This window comes from Orussus abietinus, unplaced genomic scaffold (assembly GCF_000612105.2).
Source record: "Orussus abietinus isolate OABI.00-Male unplaced genomic scaffold, Oabi_2.0 scaffold4, whole genome shotgun sequence".
Classification (NCBI taxonomy): domain Eukaryota; kingdom Metazoa; phylum Arthropoda; class Insecta; order Hymenoptera; family Orussidae; genus Orussus; species Orussus abietinus.
The window spans coordinates 1620475-1644434 of record NW_019396014.1 but is presented as its reverse complement, the minus strand read 5'-3'; the positions used below and the strand labels follow the sequence as shown (position 1 = coordinate 1644434).

At 48.2% G+C, this 23960-nt stretch overlaps 1 protein-coding gene across 1 annotated transcript; it reads right to left on the bottom strand.

Annotated features, from left to right (window-relative positions):
• Positions 1–1785: 1785 nt before the first annotated feature.
• LOC105695464 (T-box transcription factor TBX6-like) lies at positions 1786–19346 on the bottom strand. The gene is made up of 5 exons (XM_012417007.2): positions 19146–19346; positions 14885–15038; positions 6721–7024; positions 3959–4105; positions 1786–3858 (listed from the first exon to the last, which is right to left on the bottom strand). Exons 1-5 carry the CDS (start codon positions 19237–19239, stop codon positions 3304–3306), a joined length of 1254 nt encoding a protein of 417 aa, XP_012272430.1. The 5' UTR covers positions 19240–19346; the 3' UTR covers positions 1786–3303.
• Between the last annotated feature and the right edge of the window lie 4614 nt (positions 19347–23960).

Here is a 23960-nt window from a genome sequence, read left to right as displayed (position 1 = left end):
CTAAAAGGGGTTAAAATATTATAATATATTCCTCACAGTCCGTACAAGAGGATTAGGATATGATAATGCAGATATATAGGTCGCTCGATATATAGGTACCAAATGACGCCACCTCTAAAACGTTACATTCCAAATTAAAGGAAACATACTTATTAGATGCTCTGGCTTGGGAAATATGTAAAAGAAATGTTGCATTCCAGTGTCGTATTCCGTTCCTCGATGGCGGTTTGCGGTTCCTCGCAAACCTTGGAATTGACTTTGCCCAACGGGACAACCTGTTCTCGAGTGCGCAGTTAAGTTAATGTGCCCGTGTAAAAAGGATATGCGTTAGGGTTTTAAAAAGTCAGAAGGAGGCGGAATTCTTTGCAGGAGGCGCGTGGCCGTCGAGAATAAGCGAGAAAAATGGGGGCTCGGAGAAGAGATTAAGGAGAGTTAAGATGAGTTCCCGTCGTCCCTTGTCCGAAATCGGCTCGCATTCCTCGCCGCCATTTCCGGGGCCTGGGGAGGCGTAAAAGGGAAATTCGGCGCAACGAAGCCGGGTGCCATCCTGGTTGCGTCACCGAGCTACACTAAAGTTCGTTTAACGGCGATTAGCGGAGGTCCTATCTCGAGGAAAACTCGAGGCGGCGCCAGTTAACGCCAAAGTGTCGTCGCCATACTCGAGGCACGTGACGCCGCCGGTGGCGCCGCCCGGCGAGGTCGCAGTCAACTTGACGGCAATTTGCCACGCACGATTGTGTTCACGGAAACGGATGAGTCGTCTTCCATTAAAGCACTCTGGACTTCTGGCTCTTCTCTTCTGGGCCTTCTCAACGAGTCATCGAAGCTGCGGTGACGACTTCCGGCATGTTGCGAAGGGAAGATAGGAAAGTCGCTCGACGAACGGAGGGTTTACAGAGGGCTTCGGAAAATGCCTGTATTATGTAACAACTGCAACATAGTATCGGACTAATTTCAGGAAAATCTAAGCAACTGCCATTTTGCACGCCGTATCGTATAATCTTTGGTACGTTGCTCCAGTAACTAATTATTAGGTGGTCAAGAATGCGGTTTTTGACGTTTAAGCCTTCGTTTTCAAATAAAGTTCTCTTCTCTTTTAGGTCCATTTTGTGCACAACTTGTAACTAAGAATCTTTCCGAAGATAAGTAACAGGTTATCGAAGAACTTTATAATAGCTCCTTCGATTTTTCTAGTGTATATACGGAGTTAAGGGTTGACAGTCCTACAGAAGCAGGAACTTCTGTTTTCCGTCGAGGACTTGGCCCTTTCAAGCAGCTTCATCTTGACTTACCGAAGAAGTCTGTTTTGGAGGGTGTGTCTAGACGAATTCAGTAACCGGAAACTCGAAAACCCACTCGAAGAACCTTTGGACCGAACGGTAAGTATTAATTGCCACGAATCTCCCTTAATTAATCTGAATCTTTTAGAATACTCGTTTTTTTTTTCTTATTAAATAAAAATGGAAGAGGGCACTTTGAGAGTTATGACATTAGTTTATTTGTTGCCATCGTTCATTTTTAAAAAATAAAATTTTTATCGGTTCTTCGGCGCCTAATGGAGGACTATACCGGTGAGACTCTCTGTACGCAGGGTAACATACTGTTTAGGTGCAGATGTAACAATCCGATCATTACGCGGCAGAGGTAAATATTTTTCATTCGAAAAAATAATAACTTGATATATTCATCAGATGCATCGGTAATAACGCCCTTCGAGAACCATAACAGCTAATGATAAGGCACCCTATCGTAAGGAAAGTATGTCTATGAACAGTAGACAGCACCCTAATAGCAGCCCTGAGGAATACTTAATTTGCAAGTAATTACATCGTCATTACTCTTACATCAGTTCTCGTGAGATAGGATCGACAAGGGGCACGATGTGCGGATAATTGTTGGAAAATGAAAACTAGCGTGCAACGGGAAGGTTAATAAGTGCACCGAGCTTTGTATAAAAGGTAATTTATTGCAACGGTAATATGAAACATAAAGGCAACCTGCCTCACTTTTTATAGACTATCACTTAGGAATAACAATTTTATGTTGCAACTTATGGCCTGAGAGGAATCTTCCAAAGGACCATCGCGCGGTTAAAAATGGCCAAAATATTGAAGTCGATATTCCAGCGCACTATTTTGCCCACTTCTAATACTAAAAATGGAAGTCACCCTTAAGTCGAGCTTAAGCTATAGTTATTAAATCTACTTGCCACGATTATAAACTATATACTATTTACAGAACGTACTATCAAGACGCGTATCGTAGGTTGCATAGAGATATAGATCGTGGCGTTATAAAAATATAACATATGTACAGAATATTAACGAGTTAAGGCACATTAGAAATACTTTCATATTTACAGATAATCCGCATCTGTAGGTACATGGTAATTGCAATGGAAACACTGAGACTGTAGAATACGATTTTCTTCGTAGACGGTTATATAACAGAATGTATAAAATTTCTCGAGCTCATTTTCGCAGCCTTAGAAGAACACGGCAACAATTGGCACAGAGTGAAATGTAACAATATTATAAATGCAATCAAGTCTTGACGTTGGAGTAAGTATAAAAATAATACCTTGCTATCGCATTGTATTACAAGCCTCCACTTAATTTACATTTAACTATCTGCACCTTAATCATTTATTTACTATCCAACAATACGGTGTTTATAACTAACCTAACGATCACTCGCCTAATAAATGTCCCCTTACTTACAATCTCTCTTGTATAGACATATTATTGCACATGAGTCATAGAAAATTTACGAAGATATTTTACAAAGAAGATAATTACGGCGCGGTGTAACGACAGTCTTCTAATTTAGCGTTTGATTGAGGACGCACTCCTTCTCACAAACTTCGTGTAAACCGAGCAGAAGGTCGCGGGTACTCGTGAACAATGCAGCAGCAGTAACGAGCCGTACAAGCCATTGAATTGTATGCACCTAGTGCATTAGGAAGTTCCTGACAATAGACGGAAGTAAGACGACCTCCAACATCGGCAAGCCATTTCCCGTAAGAGTACCTCGCGCACATTTAACATTTTCAAGTGAAAAATAGCAAGAAATCAAAGCCCTCTTACGGAACTAACAAATGGCACGCAAGTTCTAAACAATTTCTTTGGCTCTGTGGTACATTCATCCCACATCGAAAACAGGGACGAGCGATAACGAGTAAGTGACAAATAAATGCAAGATTATTTCATGAATGTCCATCCCTGCTTCGCCTATACCTATTATCAACACAGACGCATCGATTCTCGATGGTCTGTCGATTGATAGCCTCTTCGGCTACTACTTCTAATGATAAAACTTAGTCATAAGAGGTCCAGGGTAATATCGGTGTATCTGCTGAATCCTCGCTAGTTCCAGGGCCGCGAAATGATGCTGAGGCATCAGAAAGGGATTGAACAAAGGAAATTGCTGATGAGCAGGCGCCGGTTTCGGAAGCGGAGGTGGCGGCGAATCGGCCCAAGGTCTGTGAAGACGAGGTCTAGGGTTCTGGTTGTTCTCCACCGTTGGTGATGGATGAAAGTTCACCGAAGGCAAGGGCGGACTGGCTCCATCGGAACTGCTGACTCCACTGTCGTCCAAACTTCCGGCCTCGCTGAGTGCCCTCTTCGTCCTCTGTTCGACGATTTGCCCATCGTGGGAACTCGATGTGCGGTTCGATTCCGATTCGGACGAGGACACGTTCCCTTCTTCGTCGTCCAACGGCGAGCGCACCTCGCATCCTGTATTGGAATCCTCGGAAGTAAGGTGATGCAGTTTCCGCTTGCACCTCGACTGGCCGGTTTCCCGGAACCCCTTGGCGAAGGGATTGTTGTCGATCTTCAGCTTAGTAATGTTCTCGTTCTGCAAATATACGATTAAAGTATGAGCCAGGAGATCGATCAATTGTTAACTCGAGTGGTTTACTTTGATTTAGGAGCAATCCAGCAAGATCGATGCTTACCTGATAGGCCGTGACGGCGATGAACTCCGTCTCGTTGAAGTAAAACGACGCCGCTGGCTGGGAGCTCAAGTTGTTCATACTGTTCAGGTCGTCGCATCGAATTATCCAGATCTTTGGTATGTACTTGTGCATCGAGGCCAAGACCACCTGAAAGACGAAAAACATCGCTGGAATTAGGCAAACGTAATCCAACGTTCCATTAGCGCGTTCTTATCCAGTTAGTTCCGTTCAATCCCTTCCGAGGGCGCTGCGGTAACGTTGAAAATTAGTCATTGCCTTAAAGTGATATGAAAATGGTGTCGTTTATGAAATCTTTGACAGTATTGAGTGTACCAAATAGTTTTAAAAATTACAATTTGAATATAGAGACTACGAGGAAAGTCCGGACACCCATGAAATTACAATTTAAAAAAAATTTCTTTATAGGCATTTTAAAAATTCATGTTCACGTTGTAAAGTTTGATACGATTCGGTACACCCAGTTCGGAGAGAAATTTCATGAACCATTGATTCCTCGGAAGCTACTTTCACATCCCCTTAACCCTTTGCGTTCCGACTTTCTCCGCGACGCGTTTAACGGAACGCCTGGCGAGCATATATGGAGTGCAAAGGGTTAACGCAGCGTTTCGGGGAAATCCTTGAAAAACGTAATTTGCGGAATGCGTGGTTCCTCTCGACGTCGAGTGCGTCTGAAATTACGCGGCCCGGGGCGTCGAATTAGCGGAAAATTATAATTAGTCGGACTCCTGAAAGGGTGCCGCGCTTTAGAGATAAGATGGCGCCACCGTAACGAGCGAACCGTTGAAGGCAGACGCGATTCCGGAAATTCGGACCAAGGAGGCGCTTCGGAGAATCCCGAAGAGGTTAGGTTCGCCGCCGGATTAGGCCGTGAATCACGTGACCTCGGGCACGATTTGGTAAGTGCGATTATCGCGTGCAGGGCTCTCGTCAATGACACGAGCGGCAAGCGCCGGAGCAATTAGTCAACCGCAACGCAGAAGACACGGGCCAAAAGTCTTTTGAGGTTAGCGTCCCGATGTCCAACTACGACGCTATCCGCCTATCGGTGATTCACGGAAGCTCTAATGCATCGTTAGATAACGGGGAATTATAAGCGTGCAGGCAACGGGACGACTATATGGAGGCGCACGCCTTCGGCTGGCGGCCATCTTGAAAGTGCAGGAAATCTTATCAAAGCCCGTGGAACGGCGTCGGCTACTCCACAGCCCGAAGTGTTCCTTAAGGAGTGATAAATTAGGCACGTGGCAATAAAGTCTTTCTCGTCGGGCGCATCCTTCCGAGGGGGCTCGAAAATAAAACCGCTATCAAACGTGGCATCGGGCCTACACTGTTAAAAGCAAGCGTAATAATCCTATAACATTTTAAAATTAAATGCACATTACGTCCTATTAATTTAACGCATGTATTAATTTCCCTATACTTCGCGATTTCACAGAATAGGTAATGCTACCAACTAATATAGGTATTTATGATAAACGTTTATCTATGCATATATATATAGTAAGGTTTACTGATTTCAGGTAACAAGTGGATGAAAAAAGGAAAGGTATACGCGGACTATTTTCTCGAGAAGTAAAATAACGCAACGAGGGGTCGCATTCTGAAACATTGACGGCGGCTGGCGCCGGAAACACGACGCTTTGATTGCCCCCGGCGGTTAAAAGGCATCATTGCCATAATGGATGGAGAGGAGAGAAGAAAGGCAGGAAAGAAGAAACAATAGCTGGCGGTGGAACGTCGGAGAAAGAGAGAAGGTCGGAAAGAGGAGTGAAGGAAACGAGCGTGTGCGGCGACCGCCCATGTTCATCCTTGTCGGACATGTTTCCACGGTAACCGGAAACCCGAGGTAGAAGCAACCCCCGACAAGAAGCTGTCCAAACACGACGACCTCGGATAAATGGAGCCGGCCTCTTATTTGCTCCCTTTCCCCTTTTTAGTCCCGCTAAGATGGAAAATTATCCGTCCACCAGGAAGTCGCGTGAAAACTCTCTTGTGAGGTCCAAGGTGCGACAGGATAATGAAGTCGCTTCTTGCGAGGAGTTTCACAGGACGCTTGCTGGTAGGTAAGACCGACGCGGTGCAATTTCGCCGTGTAAGAATTTTATCCCGGGTTCCTGTAAGATTGTGCTCCACGTTTCTACCGTTTCAATCCGAGAGAGTTTACCCCTCGCATTTTGGGCCCCAGGTGGCGATCAAGATGGCCGCCATGTTGGATTCGAGACACCACCAAGGAAGCCGCGGTTTCGCCATCGCGTTAACTCCACACTTTCCGATCGATAAAAATATTACCACGATCTTGTTAAATGCCGCAGTCCAGTATTTATAATATCCACCCTTTCACTTGGGATTGGGACTATTTTTTGGCACGCATCGATGTAACATTTCCGTCTCTAGATACTGACGGGAACACCCCCATTGAGTACACATATGTTACAGTTACATGACCCTGAGAATTATTACCCTTAGATTGTTACAAATACATATATTACGTATTCGATTATTCCTTAACAGGGTCATATAACCGACTGGGAGGTAATAATAAAAATGCATGTTACGTTTAACCCTTAAACTCCGGTTATACAGTCCTTTAATAGGCAACGTCTTCTTAGATTTATATTGAAATAATCATATTTGTTTGGTTTGTTCCCTAGTGACGTATCCGTTTTTAATCAACCCTCAACCTGGAAGGTACTGGAGGAACTGGATGAACTGGATTAACTGGATTAACCAAGATGACTCACGTTGTTATGGTGATCCACGGCATTGTTGGTGAGCTTGAGCTTGCTGAAGCTGATGGGATGCTGCATCCAATGGGCGCCCGACGCCGGGCTGTCGGGATGAAGGTACACCCTGCGATTAATGCGCGGTTGGGGTTCCGCAGGCCCTGCCGAAGTCCACCCCCTCGCGCCGCTGCCGTCCACGCCCCCGGCTCCGCCGACGTACTTGTGGCGGCGTGGCGACGCCGGGGCGACCTCCAGGAGTAGACAGTACCGCGCCCGACGGTCCAGACCGCTCACCAAGAGCTGCACGGAGGGGAACATCCGCCTGGAACACCAAAGAGAGTACTTAATAAGAGACCGGACACCTCTCTCTCGGGACGATATTTCCAGAACCACGCCGAGAAGAAAAAATAGTATTAAGGATTAAAATTAGTAAAGATCAAATGTAAATACATAGACGTCAGTCCAAGCTCAGGATGCGTAGAGTCTCGCGCCAAATGCATTAAAAAGCATGCGCGAACGGAAACGAGTACCTAAGTTCGGCGCTTTAATTTTTTAAATATTTATTTCTCTATTAAGAGGACTTATCGTGAACCCATATTATGCAAAATTAATGTATTTCCACGGTACAGATGTAATAACGACCTTACTCGTAGACGCGACGTTCGGATTCTCCGGGAAGCTATCCATCTTCTACCGCTGCCGTTTATTAACCTTTTTTCGTACCCGATGCCTTTCAAAAGCGTCGAAGGAAGATCGGTATCTCTGCGGTCGTAAATTTGCCGGTGCGTGCACCGCTTCCTGACGCGATGCACGCGTGCGGTTACAGACGCGTGACCGAGCGGTGGATGCACGCGACGGAAATTGCTCGTGATAACGGACTTGGCCTCTCGACTTTTTCGAACCTCTGGGGCTAATATACCGGCACCGTGTCACGAGATTACCCTCCTAAGTGACCTCCTAGTGCGTCTGCGATTGAATCTCCAGAGCGTCTGGCGGTTCCGGCACGGCGGCAGTGCACATGCACTAGTTAGAAACAAAAACATGTTCATTAACCCGCTGACGCCACAAATCCAGGAAAGCTTTAGAAAAAGTCGTCGCTCAAAGCGAAGAAAATTGAATTTTCTATTAATTATCCCACAGCCTAATGTACGAAAATTGCGTGAATGTTATGAATATTTTTAACAGGGCATGAACGTGGGAGGAAAGGAAATAAGATTTTTAATTATTCGAAGGATGGCGCCAGAGTTAAACGACCTTAGGAGGCAACCCTTTCGAGGGACCTGGCAGTTTCCTTTTTTTCGGGCCCCAGAGTCTGTTAGTTATTTCTTAGGAAAATCCCGACAAACTCCGAGGAGAAGGGCCTAGGAACAATAAACGAAAATTCCCAGCCATTAGCGTCCCGGGGAGGAGGGCGTTTCGGGCCCGAAAAACGGGCAACGGGAGTCCCCAAGGGATGGCAATCCGTGGCCCTATCTTCCGAGCCGCGCTCTGCTGCGTAAACATTTTCGACTCGGGTTAATCCGTAAGTCAAGTCCGAAAAGTCAATCTTCGGAGGCCCCCGGAGTTTGCCTAGATAATTGCGAGCCTCCACCCTTAATGACGGGCGCAGCCCTTCGCAACGCGGAGCGAAATTATCTCCGTGGAACGTCTCCGCGACGACGTACACTGGAAGACATCAATGCCCTCCCATCCTGCACAGGCGATGTCGTATCTGTAGGGGAGGCATTCATGCCCGCGACTGCACACGCTTTTGAGCCTCTCACATGCTCCCTATGTCCATTCCCTGGAGTTCGAAAAAATCATCAACACCGTTCTCCCACGGGGAATAAAAAATAATGACTATCGTGAATATCTTCGCGACCACGTACACGCTTTTGAGATCCTCTCGACATGGTCGCTATGTCCATTCCCTCGGTTTCGAAAAAATCATCAACACCGTTCTCCCACGGGGAATAACAGATAAGGACTATCGAGAACATCTAAGAGCGAAGAAAAAGGTAAAGGGACGGTTCAAATTCGTGAAACGCGTCGCCGAAGACAGGAAAGAAAATGGCCGCCGCGAGAACGGCGTCGGCATCGGTGCCTCGGATTACAAGAGGACTCCACGCGGTGGCACTTCTGGAGCAGTTTACGGCCAACCTGGAAGCCAGTAAAAGCCTGTAAAAGCCCCGCGTCGAATAATCGGCCGGACTGAAGGACAAGAAGCGAAAGACGGCCGTGGTGGCGCCTGTCAAGATGGCGCCTGTCTGCCCCCATCGCGACAGGATCCTCCAGGCCCGAAGGACCTCTCGACTGCTCGCATCGAGAAGGAGGCTTTCCTTTTCGGAAAGTCAAGTGCGCAGGCTCCTCGGGACGAGACCTTCCCGCGGAAGGAAAGAGAAAAACAGGCCGATTACGGGAGCGAACTGATGATACCGAGTTATCCAAGATGGCGGCCGAATCTCACTCCACCTCTCGCACAACAATCTCGATCTCATTGAATTTGTTCGTACTCAAAGCCTCGAAAAGACCATGGTTGCTTCTAAAACACGGTAGCGAGAAAAATCTAACGACTAGATGTAGGTTTTCCGAAAAAAGAAAAAGAAATCAAGAGGACCGATCTCGAGGGCGAATCGGTGACGCCGAATTATCCAACATGGCGGCTGAATCTCTCTTCCTCTCCGTAAAAAAAATAAAAAGTGAAAAATACAATTTCGTCAGGCTTTCGCGTATTTCGAGCCTCGAGAAGACTCGGTTGTTTGTACAACTCGGCGGAGAGAAAAGCCTCCTAGAGGAGAAGATCGTAATCGCGGAGCACTCGTAGCATTACCATCGCATTACCGTTAAAAGGCCGATGGCTAATGTGAATGATTACGCGAGTCGTGGCACCGCGTAAAGGCACCACGAAGACAGTAATCGGTTGACACTCTTAAGGGAGCGATGGTTATCGGGTCCGGTTAAAAGTCGAGCGGCTACCGAGGGCTGCTCCCAGGTCGTCGGTAATTTTCGACCAATTACCCGAAGAACTTCCCCGCTCCCCCTGGTCGCTTTTTCCATCCTTTCTTTCCCCTCGTTCTTTTTCTTTCTCGACCGCAGCGTCAGGCACGTTAATGCCACACGATCGGACTAAGAAGTGCATTACTTTGCGCGTGAAAGCAGCCACGTAAGTCGAAACCGTATGATTTACCTCTTACGGTGTTTCTTCTATTTTCTTTTTTCCTCCCCCTCGGATTTTCGTTTTTCTCTTTTTTATAGCTTTACGTCGTCTCCTGCCGGGCAGAATCGGCGTTACTTGGGTGTTAGAAAGGCATTACCAGGAGAGGTACCTCCGGGAATGCCTTATCGAGGGTAATATCTCGGTCGCGCCGAAGGTAATTGTCGTCATCTGGATCGCAATACAGAATGTATAAATTGCAGCTACCAGTATTCCTTTCATACTCCCCGCGGGGCCGCCGATAGGGACAAGCGTGATTAGATTCAGCGAAGGAGATAGCGCAAATCAATGCCGATCGATTTTCCACAATCGAGACCGACCGAGTTAGAAGTTTCATGAAATATTTTCCCCGTTAAGCCATGTTTAATGAAATTCAATCGATTCGTCTTGCACAGCCATGTATTATCGTGAAATTAAATGGAATTAATTAATCATATGCATTTGCTAAATTCTCATATGCAAAATTCTTTACAAGCATTCAAATTAATGGCGATCGATTTTCCACAATCGAGACCGACCGAGTTAGAAGTTTCATGAAATATTTTCCCCGTTAAGCCATGTTTAATGAAATTCAATCGATTCGTCTTGCACAGCCATGTGTTATCGTGAAATTAAATGGAATTAATTAATCATATGCAGTAATGAGTGCCTAAATGCTTGTCAAGTTCTTTATATTACGTCGCGAGAATGGAGTCGAAAAAAGTGAAGGAAAGGTGTACTGCACATTTTCCCAAGGATTGTGCAACAATAGCACAAACGAGATCCTTGCCCCAGGTCAGGGGTTAATGTCGAAAGTAAGTGCCAAATGTTGCAAAACGTCGCAAGGATCTCAGGCTACGGGGAGGGTAAAAAAAAAAAAGAAGTCGATCGTGTCGCAGAATACTGATCAGTTTAGGAGGTGGTCGCACATGGCGAGCACGTGGAGGCCAAACTGCGACTTCCATGGGAGGTGTCTGGTGACTGCGGACATTTTCGACCACTGTGTTCATCCCTTTGTGTTCCCTTTTAACGGGGGACAGCCCAAGAATTATTGCGCCGAGTGTACAGGGACCATTACATCTTGACGTCTGGTCATGATCTGGCGAGCAGACGTTGCGACATTTCCCGGCATTTTCCCGAGGATACCGAAAAGCCAGGTAGATCCCTTCTCGTTTCTCCAAGGTAGAAGTCCACGGGAGAAAGAGAACGATCGGCACCCAGAAACTCTATCGATTGAAAATGGTGTCTAGACTGAGAAAAAAAAAAAATTGGTTGACTCGAGGAAATATGCATCGCGATAACAAACGATCAAACACGTCCAAAGAAATATCAGATTGAGTAAAAGAAAATTCCTTTGAATCAATATGTATCTTTCTTCTCAAAAAAAATTATTTCTTGCAATCGTATACAATTCAGGCAACAATATGTATATATATTTCTTTCGGTCAATTAATCTTCTTTTTCTCTGCGTATTTCCGTAGGGTCGTTATCATCGACCGATAGGCTATTCGTTCGAAGGATTCGCCCACATTTCCGTTTCCGCGTCGAGAGCGAATCGCGAAATTCCGCGTACTCTTATCGAGGCTTCCATTGCCAATCGTTCGACCTTCCACCAGAAACCGGAAGTGTACACCCATCAGGGAGGAGGAACAATCAGCTAAGATTGACCGATGATTTAGTAAGCATTAATCGTGCGATAATTTTTTCTACTCGCGTTACGGCGAGATACGATTATAATTGCGAGTTCCTCCTGCGTGATGCGCGCCCGTACGAGGAATCTGCAAATGTCGACAATTTCTGGGAAGTATTCAGCGCTGGTCGATATACACGTAACTTTCGGGGCCCACTCGAGGTACAGGTTGGATCCATGTCCACAAGCTTGTAAATGGCGCCTGGGCGTCCGAAGGGACGCGACGTCCGAGATCCCGAGAGATAAGTTCCTCCTGGGCACTTTTTGCCGCTGTCCCCTGCCTCCCTTAGCGCCATCTGCAATCGCCCCTCGTTTTTCTTCCGACTCCGTTGTGTACCACACCCAGGCGACCAAAATCCACGCCTACCCCTTTGTTAGGTACAAAACCAGAAATTCCCTCCATTCCATTCCTCAACTGGAAAATGATACGGAAACTATTGAAACTTCCCTCGAATAAACGACTTGCCCTTAGGCGTCGGCAAGAAAACCAAGATGGCGTCACGGCGGAAGGTAAGACCTCGAGGTTTGCAAGCTCCTTCAACCTTGTATAACTCGGCTACCTGTCGGTAGCGCAATAAAACCCGAGATACACCCTACATTACTAACCCGAAGACTGGAAAACCATGAAAAACCTGCCGCAGAAACGGCATTCCTCGTTTTCTCTTTACTTCCTATCGAGCGACCGCGAGAAAACCAAGATGGCGTCGCCCCGAAACTCAAGGAGAACACGAAGGTAAATTTCAAAAGGTATATAAAACTCCTCTGACCTTGAATGACTAAGCTATGCATTGTTAACATTATCATTCAATTGTTTCCTTCGTAATTATCAGGATTTAGTGATCTAGGGTTAAATGGTAACTCTCAGGGAGTGAATTTGGAACATGCATTCGCAAGTAGGAGCGCGGTCTTAGACTTTTCTCTTTTTTTTTTTTACACCGAAGGTGTTTTTTGTAGGTATACGTGTCGCCTTCAAATGGGACGGTTCCGTGGGTCCGTTCCGAGCCGGCGTCGCGGCGCCCCGAACTTGGCGGTGTCTCCGCCGTCTATCGCGCCGGCGGTGGCGGCTCTCAAAGGAGACGGAGAGAAGTAGTCGGAGGCGCCGGCGACTGTCTGTCCCCGTCCATCCGTCCGTCGGGCCCATCCGACCCATCCGACCGTCTCCGCCGAGCGAGCCAACCCGACCGACCGACCCCCTGCGCGCGTGGGACTGGACTGCCTCGCCTCGTCCTTCTCCCTCCCGCGGCGCGCGGCCTCGCTCTCTCTCTCTCGCGCGCCTGCGTCGCCCGGCCGGCTGAAATTGCCGCCTGCCCGCCCGTCGATATCCGCGATTTTCCGCCTGATTTACGGCGCGACTTAGACGCGCTCCTTTGACCGGAGCTTTTCGGCGACTCGGGAGATCTCGGATTATCGATATACCGATACGGAGGATATGGAAGAACGAAAGAGAAAGCTCGATGTACACGTAGACTTTACGACGTACAAGAAACTCATGATTCATACAAATGCGTTTGGAATCTGTACATAGTGTTTTGTCCATTCCATTGTCCGCCCTTCCTACGTTGACTTCAACTTTTAACTTTCACTTAGGGATTAATTTCCGTACATACACTGCGGGTTGTACCGAAGTTAAGAATTTTTTTTCAACCGATAGGAGTGGTCCTGGACAGCCAAAAAATAAAAAAAAAATACAAGACCTCCCGCAACCTCAAAATCGTCGAAATCACCGACGAGACCCTTTAGGCGCCACTTTCTTAAATCTCACGGATCGCTTGCGTTCATGGTATAGCTGCCTTAAGGACAATGCGACGTCGGCGAGGACGCAGTGGACCTCTTCGTCGTCTTTACGTGTTCTCCTTCCCTGCTTATTCTACCCCTGGGACAAAAACCCAGGTTTGTCCGTTTTCCTGTTATTAACACATCCTGTTTTCACGAGTACGTATCTTATTTTCTCTTTTTCGACGAACGGCGTACTCTAAACTCCTCTGCGCGGAGCGAAGAAGGGGAGGATGAGAGTGCACGAGGACGGATCTCTCGCGGCGCGAGAGGATAATTGAATAACTGGGTAATTGGTAGGTGACGCGTGGCGGTCGTGGCGCCGCGCCTCTTCGCCGAGGTGAGCCTCCTCGCCGACTCGCAAATAGAGCGAGCAGTGACTCATTTGGAGGTCCGTTCGGTGACCCCAAGACCCAAGGTCAGCGAGGGGTCCCTCCGACGTTCGGAAGGCACTCCAAGAGATCAGAAAGGCGACGAGAAACCCTCCAGAACAGCCTTTAAGTGGGAACCAAAGGATTCGTCGGGACCCGAAGGAGCGAAATCTCGGTCGCCATTATGAGAGACCCTCTTCGTTTGCGAGAAGCTTCCGGTAGAGTGAGAGGTTCCCGTCTCATGTCAAGTCGTAAGTCAAGTATAGACATGCATTTCACCCGTAGGATATTATCCAGGAGCGAAACATCGCTCGCCATTTTGGGACACTTCTTGTATACGAGAAGAAGCCTTCGGTCGAGCTAGAGGTCCTCCTCATCCGCAAGGATGCGAAAAGTCGTACCCGAAGAGTCAATCATTCATCAAACTTTCTCCGAATTGGGTGTACCCAATCGTTTCAAACTTGACAACGTATAAGGAGGACACTCATCAAGTTTCATTTTTTATAACAAGTTTTAAAAATATCTATGAAGAAATTAATGAAAAATATATATTTCTGGAATTTCATGGGTTTCAGGACCCTCTTTAAACCCGCCATATTTATATTGTAAAGTTTTAATCGATTTGGTACACCCGGTTTGAAGAGAGGTTTCATAAACGAGACCTCCTCGACGCCACTTTGACATCACCTTGAGCAAAGATACGATATACTCGTTGTCGCGACCTCTACGAGACATTATCCAGGAACGAAATATCGGTCGCCATTTTGGGGCACTTCTTGTATACGAGAAGAAGCCTTCGGTCGAGCTGGAGGACCTCGTCTCCCGCAAGGCTGCGAGTTAAGGATGGATGCGCCTCGGCCGTTGTCGCGACCACCATGGGATATTATCCAGGAGCGCCGAAGGAGACGGACCCCCGTTGAAAAGGCTACCGTCCGGTCGCCGAGTATAATCCCTCGGCAGCCTCGCCCGGACTGAGCTCGTTACGCCGGGTAAGCGATACCCGGACACCCCCGTTCACAGAAATCATCGTAGCGCGACTAAGCGGCCGCTAAACGTCCATCCAGGGTCCCAAATAAGACCCTCCGCCGTCCCTCTTGGTTCGAGGCTCCGGAAAGAGACGCGCGGTTCTTCGGAGGCGTAGAAGAGCTAATTTCAATTGTCCATCCGCCAACTTACCGTCCGAGCTTCGTGATGATCATCTCCGTGGTCTCGGCGTGGAACTGCTGCCAGAGCTCCTTGTTGTGCAGCTCCACCTTAACGTCTCTCGGTAAAGAGGGTCCGGCGCCAGGACTCGGAGGGACGAACCAGCCACTAGGAGCAGGCATTTCCTCTATCGAACCAAGAGAAAAGCCCAATAATTAATTTATTACTAAATCCCTAATTACCGTTTAAGCGATTATATTTATAATTCTATAAACAATCCTTCCTAAGATCCTCCCAAAACCGTACAGTTAATATCTACATATCGACCCATGAAAGATAAATAATTCGCCGCCGTCGAAGCGGGCGCCCAAGAAGAGCGATTTCGGAGTAGAGCGCGAATCCAGGATCCATTCATCTCGATCGCCATCTCGAGGCGGTTTAGGATGCGTGTCCTGGAGGATCTTAAGAGGTTCCCGGACTAAGCGATCGCTGTTTACGTTTCGGAATGGAGAGGCGCACGCGACGCTCGACGAAGCAGAAGGGAGCCGTCCGTCGCCGAGGTCCTCGGGGGACACTCGAGGAGTCCTGGCCGGGCGAGGACGAGGACGAAGGGGGCGAACGGGATGAAAGGACCCGGGGCCCGGATGAGGGGCCCCAAATGGAGAGGTCCTTGCGGCCGGCTCTTCTGTGTCCTCGCATGAGCGAGCCGCACTTGTCTCGCTCCCAGGACCCCCGGACGACGCATTATATCCCGGCAAGGATAATTGGCATCGCCCGTGGACCTCGCGGGACATTCAGGGGACTTCCCGAGCCGTCCTCTTCACGGCCGGCAGATAACGATTGTACGGATGGTCGGACAGCGGTGCGTTTGATCTAAGGATCCCAGGACGGGATCCCGGGACGCGTCCTGCGGTACCCCGGACACGGGCGATACCTGCGGAAGGAACAGCAGGGATGTTCGGACAGTAGGTGAGAAGAAACCTTCTGTCTCGTGGTCTCCATTGAGGAGGTGGAGAGAGGAGGGTGGAGAGGAGACGCCGTTCAATTAGTTATTACGCGAGCGTTGCGATTGGTTATCCTGGGATCCTGGGCCCGGGCGAAGGTGTACAAGAGCCTTTGCAAAAACCTCACATTGATGCCTATAACCACGAGGTACTAGCTAATGAGATTGCATACAATTTAAAAATGATCGAATAATTATTTTGCGATCTGATCGCCCGATTTTTTTACTTATTCCGGAAATATGAAGGTGCCATCCGGGGGTGATCCGTCGTTTATGAAATTTTTTTCTTCGAGCTGGATGTACCGAACTGTTTTACACTTTATCGCCTGAACGTGGAGAAGCAAAGAGGGTCCTGATACCAATGAGATTTAATTGCTTATCACGAATTAAAATAACGCTTATGAACAAATCTTAGAAAATTAAAGTTTACGGACGGGTCAACTTTCCTTGGAGCCTCCACGTCTACGAGGTAAAAGTTGAAATAATTCGATGCATCCAGGTTGAAGAAGAGTTTCATAGACAAGACCCTAAGATGCCACATTCGTATCACCTTAAAAGTTGATCGTTTATAATTTTCTGGAATTTACTGGTACACGTATAAATTTCGAGCAGCTTAAAATGTTCTCACGCGTCCGCGACCATGTCCCATCCTCGAGGAACGAAAACAACCGATTCGGCTCAGGTATCCTGATAAATTAGGATTAGCCGCGGTACTCCAGTAAAGTGTAACCATTAATTAAATTCAAATCAACCCCGAGGCCGTAAGAGCCCCTCCTAGGGCGTTTCGCGAGGTAGGCGTCAAATTGGAGCACGAAATTATAGGAGGAACGAGTCGAGGGATTCCCGGCAGGATGTTGCATTTTGCTGTCCGAGAAGATCCAGGCCAAGGTCCACCGAGGGAACTAGGGTACCCGAAAATACAACAAAGCTAACAAAATAATGCCAATCATCGGATCACACTGCAAGCGCGGATGAAAAACGTGTAGAGAGGGAAAGGCGTCGGCGATAATGATCGATGACAGGGAGTATGGTAATAAGATGGACTCCGGAAGCGCAAGGTCTCGAGCGGCGTCCTCCTTCCTCGAAGGTCGTGACCCTCGAAGCCCGGGAACGGCGTGAAGCGCGTCCTTGAGTCGATCGGAAAAAAGAAGGAAAAAAAAAAAATCGGAAGGAAAAAAAGAAAACATAAAAATGGCAAATCGGATCAGGGCCGAGAGCGTTGCGTCCTCCGAGAAGCGGTCGTGCGAGTGGCGCGTTTCTCATGCCTAAGGAGAGCGTTTCAACGCCTGTCCAAGGAATTCTTAGAGCGCGTCGGGAGATACGTAATGACGGGTTGCGCCCCGCTAGGGCGCTCGCGTGCTAATGAACGCATAACGGAGGGGGCGAGGGCCGTAATGCTCGCGGTCACGCACGCAACGCGCACCGAAAGCCCGGCTGGCGCGCATGCGCGCGACCGCCAGCGGCCTAACCTGACCCGGGCCGGGCGGACCGCGGCGAAAAACAAACAAACCATTAGGACCGAATTATATCCCTCGGGAAGTGACTTAATAGCGCGAGGGGAAGGGGAGGAATTTAAGTACGGGGTCTGGGCCGCGATCTCTCGCCCGTGGCCACCTACGGGCCATTAGGTCCTGCCTCTGGCCAGAGGAGGTCCTGCTTCTCGAGTCCCCCGGCGAACCTGTGTTTCCTTCAGGAATACGGGAGTACATAAAGAGGAGTGAATTTAGGAATGTCAGCGATGTAGGAAATAATCGGCGGGGTATACCGAGTCGGTGAGGAATTAATTCATACTTCTTGTCCGTGAGAATGATGGAAGTGGTCCAAGCTGGAAGACCGGATTTATCCTATATTTGTGCTCATTCGTGTATTTAGAATGTGATGTTAAGTAATAAAAAAGAAATTACGTTGGTCAGGTTCGTAAGCAGCGGCATACTTTATCGGCTGTGTGACTTTAATTCTGTAATCGACTTAATATACAAAGGGAATGGGGGTTATGTTCGGAGGGTCATGGGAATCGCCCCGCTTGCCAAGATGGCGGCGCGGTGCCCCCGTCGCGTTACCTGATCGAATGTCAACCCGGAGGGGGAGAGGGTCGTCTTTGAATCGTGGGAGTCGGAGAAAGAGCAAACATTCTCGCTATCGCGAAGGAAAGCCAGAGGAAAGCTACAAATGGCCTGGATCGCTCCTTGTATATCGGACCTCGACCGTTCGACCCTAGATGCGTTAATCCCCATTCTTCGATCTTAATTGAAGACCTCAATGTGTACATTTTATTTCATTCGCATTTCCAGGTATGAACTCTACTAAGCTTTCGACGAAATCAGCGAAATTTGAAAACTCGCCCAGGCAATGGTGGATTTTATTTTGGAACGCGATTACATATACGTCCTTCGGGATTAAAATCGTACGGAAAGATGGCGACACCGGATCCAAGATGGCGGCGCATCGGCGTCCCCGATCAGGTGACCGTTGCCGAAACGCGTCCTGCCCCGACTAGCGGGGACCGAGGGGAAAAAGCAAACACCTTCGTGTCCATTAGGCAGAAAAAGAGGATAGGCGGTCGTTTTCTGGCTCAAACAAGCGCAGATGCCCCATTTTGGGTGCCGGAAACCGCGGTTCGGTCTCACGCGAGGGTACGAGCGTGTGTGTGTCGCCGGTTACAGGGCGGTCCTTTTCTGACGTCCTCCGATGGCGGTCCCGAGACGTTATGGGACGGAAAAACAATGCCACGACGGATCTCCATTGCGTAAACGAGCCAGCCCCGGGTAATAACAGAGTGCCGGTGCGCGAGGAGGGAACCCAGAAATAATAACGATCCCGACGATCCCTTTCCGCCCTCGGGGTGCAATTTCGTCAATTACGCGATCCTCGTCCTCTTCGGGGAACGACGCCGACTTTCGGGAAGCTTTTAACGGTAGCTCGGCCGTCCATTCCGAACTTATTGCGGGGAGTCGTTCGCCAGAAGTAAGTGCCCACTCGATGGGCCGGATTCTTCGTTATTGTCTGATAATTACGAGATCGCGCCGCGAGATGTCACCTCGGATAAAATTTCACGTCGCGTGGAACAGAATTCAAAGTGCTTGGGGTAATACATCCCTAGGATATAAAAACTCTCTACAATAACTCTGATGAATAAATAAACGTTAATAAATTATTCTGCAATCCTTGATATCCTTTAATTAACTAGCTGGATTAATTTTCCCGTTTATGGTTAGTCCATACGGTTGAAAGGAAATAAGAGCCTGTTTATTTTTTTTTAATCAAGTATCAGTGATCGTAATAACGTCATACCTGGCCGGTGATGATGTAGAGTGATCTGCTGCTGCCTGTAGAGCATCTGCTGGTGCAGGTGCAGTTGCAGCTCCATGGGCGAGACCAGATTCATATCTTCGGTTTCGAAGGCGACCCCTTCGACGAACTTTTGATCGCGTCTTTTTTTAATCTGAATCACCCCGATACGTGAAACCGATCGCGGTGGACCGATGCAGCTGACGCAAACGCACGGGTCCGCAGTCGGAGGTTGACTGAAGAGACGAAGACGCTGCGCGCCCCTAGAAGCGTGAACCGCGTGGGTCGGCTCCTCTCCTGGATGGGACCGAGCGCTGATTGGTCGGGGGGCGTTCCCGTTTCCTGGCCTCTGATTGGCCGAGAGGACTGCGACCCGACGCCCGAGGATGCGCGCTGTCACTTCCGATCGAGCCCCCAAGGTGCGCGCCCTCGGTGCCGCGCGCCGAGTGCCCATTAACGCCGACTAATTACCCTCTGGACATCGAACGGCACTCGTTAATTGGAATTTCGCCGCCTCCCCGGGCTCACGATTAGTCACCGGAGAAAGCGCACCCCTTAATGTCCCTTCTTTCCTTTTTTTTTTCTCTCCCCGACTCTCGACAGCCATTAGGACCGCATCTTCCGCAGCGACGTGCTCGCTGCGCAATGGTTGCTCAATGTGGTTACTCACTTCTTAATAACTTAAATTTAGGGACAGATCGTTACTCCAAATCGAGGTAAAGACGCCCATCGTCGGGAAATGTACACCTCCACTTCTGAGTTTCGGTGATTTCAATGCCTGGTCCCGCCGTTAGGTTTCTATCTTCAAATCTAATCTAGAAAATTTAGTACCCTGGGTTGTTGGGAATAGATGAAAGAGTTACGTACATTTGTCGATGGAAATATATATTTTGCGCTTGAGCTAGGTAGGGATATTTAAAACGAAATTGTGGCGTGACGAGTTTCGTTAGGAATGCTATACTTTAAGAAAACTTTTCGGATATCGTTTGGCGGCGACTGTATGGAGTTGTAGGACCGGAGTAGTCGTGAGCGAAATGCGTGCCATAAATTACGGAATCCTGGCGGGACGGTAGTTAATAGTTCGTTCTGGACAAGATCGAGCCGAGAGATAAAATCGAACGCGACCGTCGGGCCGACTAAACGGTGGCCGCCGATACCATCTCGCTCCTCGGGACCATCTTTTTCACGTATTCGCCCGTTTGCGCGGCCGGGTGCAGTCATCGGGTCATTGTTGTGGATTTTGAATTGCGGATTAACTGTAAGCGATACCCACAACAATGCGGTTCGCCCTGCGTACCTCCCCGAACGGCGGCTACCTGTCCTGCCGTTCCGAGGGGCCGACCTAACCTCACTTCGGCCATTGAGAGGTCCTTCGCTATTTGGCGGCATTTCGAGGCTGAATCGGCATTGCTTTCGCGGCTTTCAGAAAGGATGGACTTCGAACGACCTAATCTGGAACTTTGAAGTCCTTCGAAGTCAGTTTTGCCCGAAGTCTACCGGCCTTTAGTCTTGGATCTTCATTTCATTTTTCAGTCATTTTTCCACGTCGAATATTTTCTTCGATCAAATTTTAATTAACTTAATGGGTGTTTCACTTTTCCTATGTCATGTCGAAGTCCATGGCTTCACTCCTTCCAGAGTTCCCGGGGAAAGTTTTAGGGTAAGCACGATGCAAAGGAGATAAGTTTTGTTATCGGGCAGGCCTTTCGACGGACCAATAGTACCTTTCCATAACGCCGCCATCTTTGTTAACCGATGGATGAGAATACGGTGCCGAATACTAGATAAATTTATAAGAGATAAAATAAAAGGAAATAAATAAATAGGAACGCTTCCCTTTTCATTCCAGTATAAACGTGATTTTACCGAACATCCAGGCATCTTTCAGTGTCGAAAACGCAGTTAAGTCGTGATACTCGTAAACGAACTGTTGCCGTGCAATATGGCGGCGTTTTCTTGAACGGGGTAAAAATAAGATCTCCGCGGGAGAACCTCCTGCCTTCTTCGCATGGCGTTACTAAGTTCAGTCTACTCGTCGATATGAATCTATTGGAGAAATATGAAGTTTCGTAGTTTCTTCAAATTTGAGGAAACCTGAAATTTCTAGAAACCTCTTGAAACTTTCAGACGCATCGTCTCGCATTAGCGTCGGCTCGGACAGTAGGCAACGCTAAATGGCCTCTGAATCTAGATTCGCCATTTCCCATTAAGATAGGAGTTCCATTACGTGTCGAGGGCGAAGTTTGGCCTAGGAAATCGAAGGGAAAGGACGAGAATCGCGCAGGTCGCATTCCAGCGGGGAAACCGTCGCGCGAGCCGGTCTGCATAACCTCAATTAGCAAGGTAGGTACCTTCTTTGCCGGCGCGACAAAGATCTCTCAGTGGCCCTACGATAATTGCAGGTCCCCTTCTGCGAAGCCCGGCGGGGGGAGGTAGAGGGGCGCAGTTCTGCAGGAAGGAAGGACGAACCCGAAGGAAGTTAACAAACGAGCTTTACGGTTCGCTTCCTGTCGCGTCACGGCTAATGGCGACTGGACAACGGCCGACTCGGAGACGACAACGAGACGCGCGACGTCTCTTTATACTTTTTTAGACCCCTCGCGTTTTCCAACACGATCATTTTCGCCGTCTGGCGACCAGACTTTCCTCTTGCGCAGATGCGGAAGGATTCTGATCACGGGATGCAACTTAAGAAAAAAAGGTTTCCGGAGTTTCTAGAAGGGGGTTGTAAGGTTACTTGCTATCGGGAGAAGAGCACAAGTAATGAACGATCACACACTTTTATATATATATATTTTTTAACAAGTTTTTATTCAACACTTAGTTTTTACTCCACGTAAGGATCAATATGACTGACACTGGTTACCTCCTCGGAATAATTTTTCATTTAAAATTAAACTTTTGTATAAAAAATGTGTTGCCTGTGAAGTTGACGCTAATGTATGTTCTTACTGGAGGGGAACATCTAATGCTTGAGAGAAAAAAAAAAAGCACGAAAGTACGTGCAGGTCACTTATGGTTTCCTGCATTTCACATTCAAGGGTGGCTCTATCGAGTAGCTGGGACAACTTCGTTTTTCTTATCCCGCCATGTCTTAACTCCAAGTGTAACTAAACACACCAGGAAGCCTTTACGTTGCGGTCGAGAGTGCAGACGGATACAACTGCCGTTCTTGGAGTGCTTTCGGTACGTCTTCGGCTTCCAACAGTTTACAGCCGTTTACCGAACGGCGTTCCCATAGTTTCCCGCCGCCTCTCTTCAATGGAAACCCCGATAAAGAAGTTAAGCACGAGACGTACAAATACTGCGGCGACACGTGTCTCGCACGCCGATCGTGCCGAATCTCGGATCACGGCTCGTCAAATAAACGGGACAATGAGGAACGGCTGGCAGGACGAGCCACTGGGTATTGTTGTTTCAGGACTGAGTAACGTAAACAACCGCGAGGAGAGTCGTCGGCCATGGCGGAGCTCGGGGTGAGATAAGAAGAGGACGGTGGAGGAACGGATTCCCGAAGTAGAAAAACCGCCAACTTGGTGGCCTTTAACCGGCACGCATCCTGGCTTCCACGAGACATTAAAAAAGCCGCCCTCGATTTCGAAATGAACAAACGCCACTGTTCACGCGCCATTACGGCCGCTTCTTGCGCGGCGTTGCTCCGAGCACACGCGAGACCTGAAAAAAAGGTGGACAATGCACAAGTGCAGGGAGGAAAATACAGGACAAGAGTTACTCGTAAAAGAGGCAACGAGGTTTAGACTTGTATATAATTGTATTTATTTATTGTAAAATCGTGCCATGTATCGCGAGGTGTGGGGCGAAGAAGCGCAGTTCTAGTCATCCGTGGATTGAAATTACAACGCATGCATCCGCTTCCGGTTTGAGCGTCCTCAACTCGTGCCTGTTATCTCTCTTTACTTACCCATAGTTCTCATTTGTCGTATTAAACCCCAAAACTTAGCTTCCTGTGCTCTGTATAAACGTAAACAAACACCCTCGAAATCGCTCTCTTATCCCTACGGATGTTTACACATGGCGTGACGTGAAGCAAGAACGAAGGACCTTCGATTTTGCCCGAAGGACGCGGCACTCGCAAGGACTCCTTCTGTAAATCCCTTACTTATGTATTTTATGGGTATACACGACCATATCCTTAATAATAAAAAATATGACTGGGCTGTGACGCCCCTTGGTCTTCTGTTTGAACAATATGGCCGACAGGAAGTCCAGGATTCCGCGTGCGGAATAATAACGCGGGGAGGATTGCTCGCATCTTGCGGAGACCTCACACGGTGACGCTGGTCCTAGAAGAAGAAACTCGATAAAAGATTGTTGACTAGAATTTATGTGATTATTAAATCCTTCGGGACTGTTTTGTTTTACTTTGCAAATGTGTTATTAAATTATAAAGTATTCCTGCGGTTGAGTTTCTTTTGCAACAGTCGGCTCCGAGGAATCGAAGTAACGTCCGCGAAATATTAAGATGGTTGAAATTTTAATCAGTTGAAATAAATTATGGAAATGTTTTTTTATAAGTTGAGAGGTATGTGCGCATCTACGTGGGAACGACGTGGCCGGGAGCCAGGCTCTTTTCATTTCGAGGGACGCGAGGGTGCGTAAATACGTGAGAAAATGGCCCCCACGGCACGGCATTAAAAGACGGTAGGCGCCTTAATTCCTTCGTGATCACGAAGAAGACAAAACGGCATTTCCGGGCGCAGTAAAGCGTTTTCGCGCGTGGGCCGCGGCGCGCTTTGAACTTCGCGCCGCCCAGCTGCGCGTCTCTCGCTATCTTCACTCCATTCTTTCTTCTCTTTC

Excerpts from the sequence above, each read along its gene's own strand:
- LOC105695464 (XM_012417007.2), bottom strand. The coding sequence starts at position 19,239 with ATGAATCTGGTCTCGCCCATGGAGCTGCAACTGCACCTGCACCAGCAG. Across the intron at positions 7,025-14,884 it reads ATCATCACGAAGCTCGGACG|GCGGATGTTCCCCTCCGTGC; the intron begins GTAAGTTGGCGG and ends TTGGTGTTCCAG. Across the intron at positions 4,106-6,720 it reads CCGTGGATCACCATAACAAC|GTGGTCTTGGCCTCGATGCA; the intron begins GTGAGTCATCTT and ends TTCGTCTTTCAG.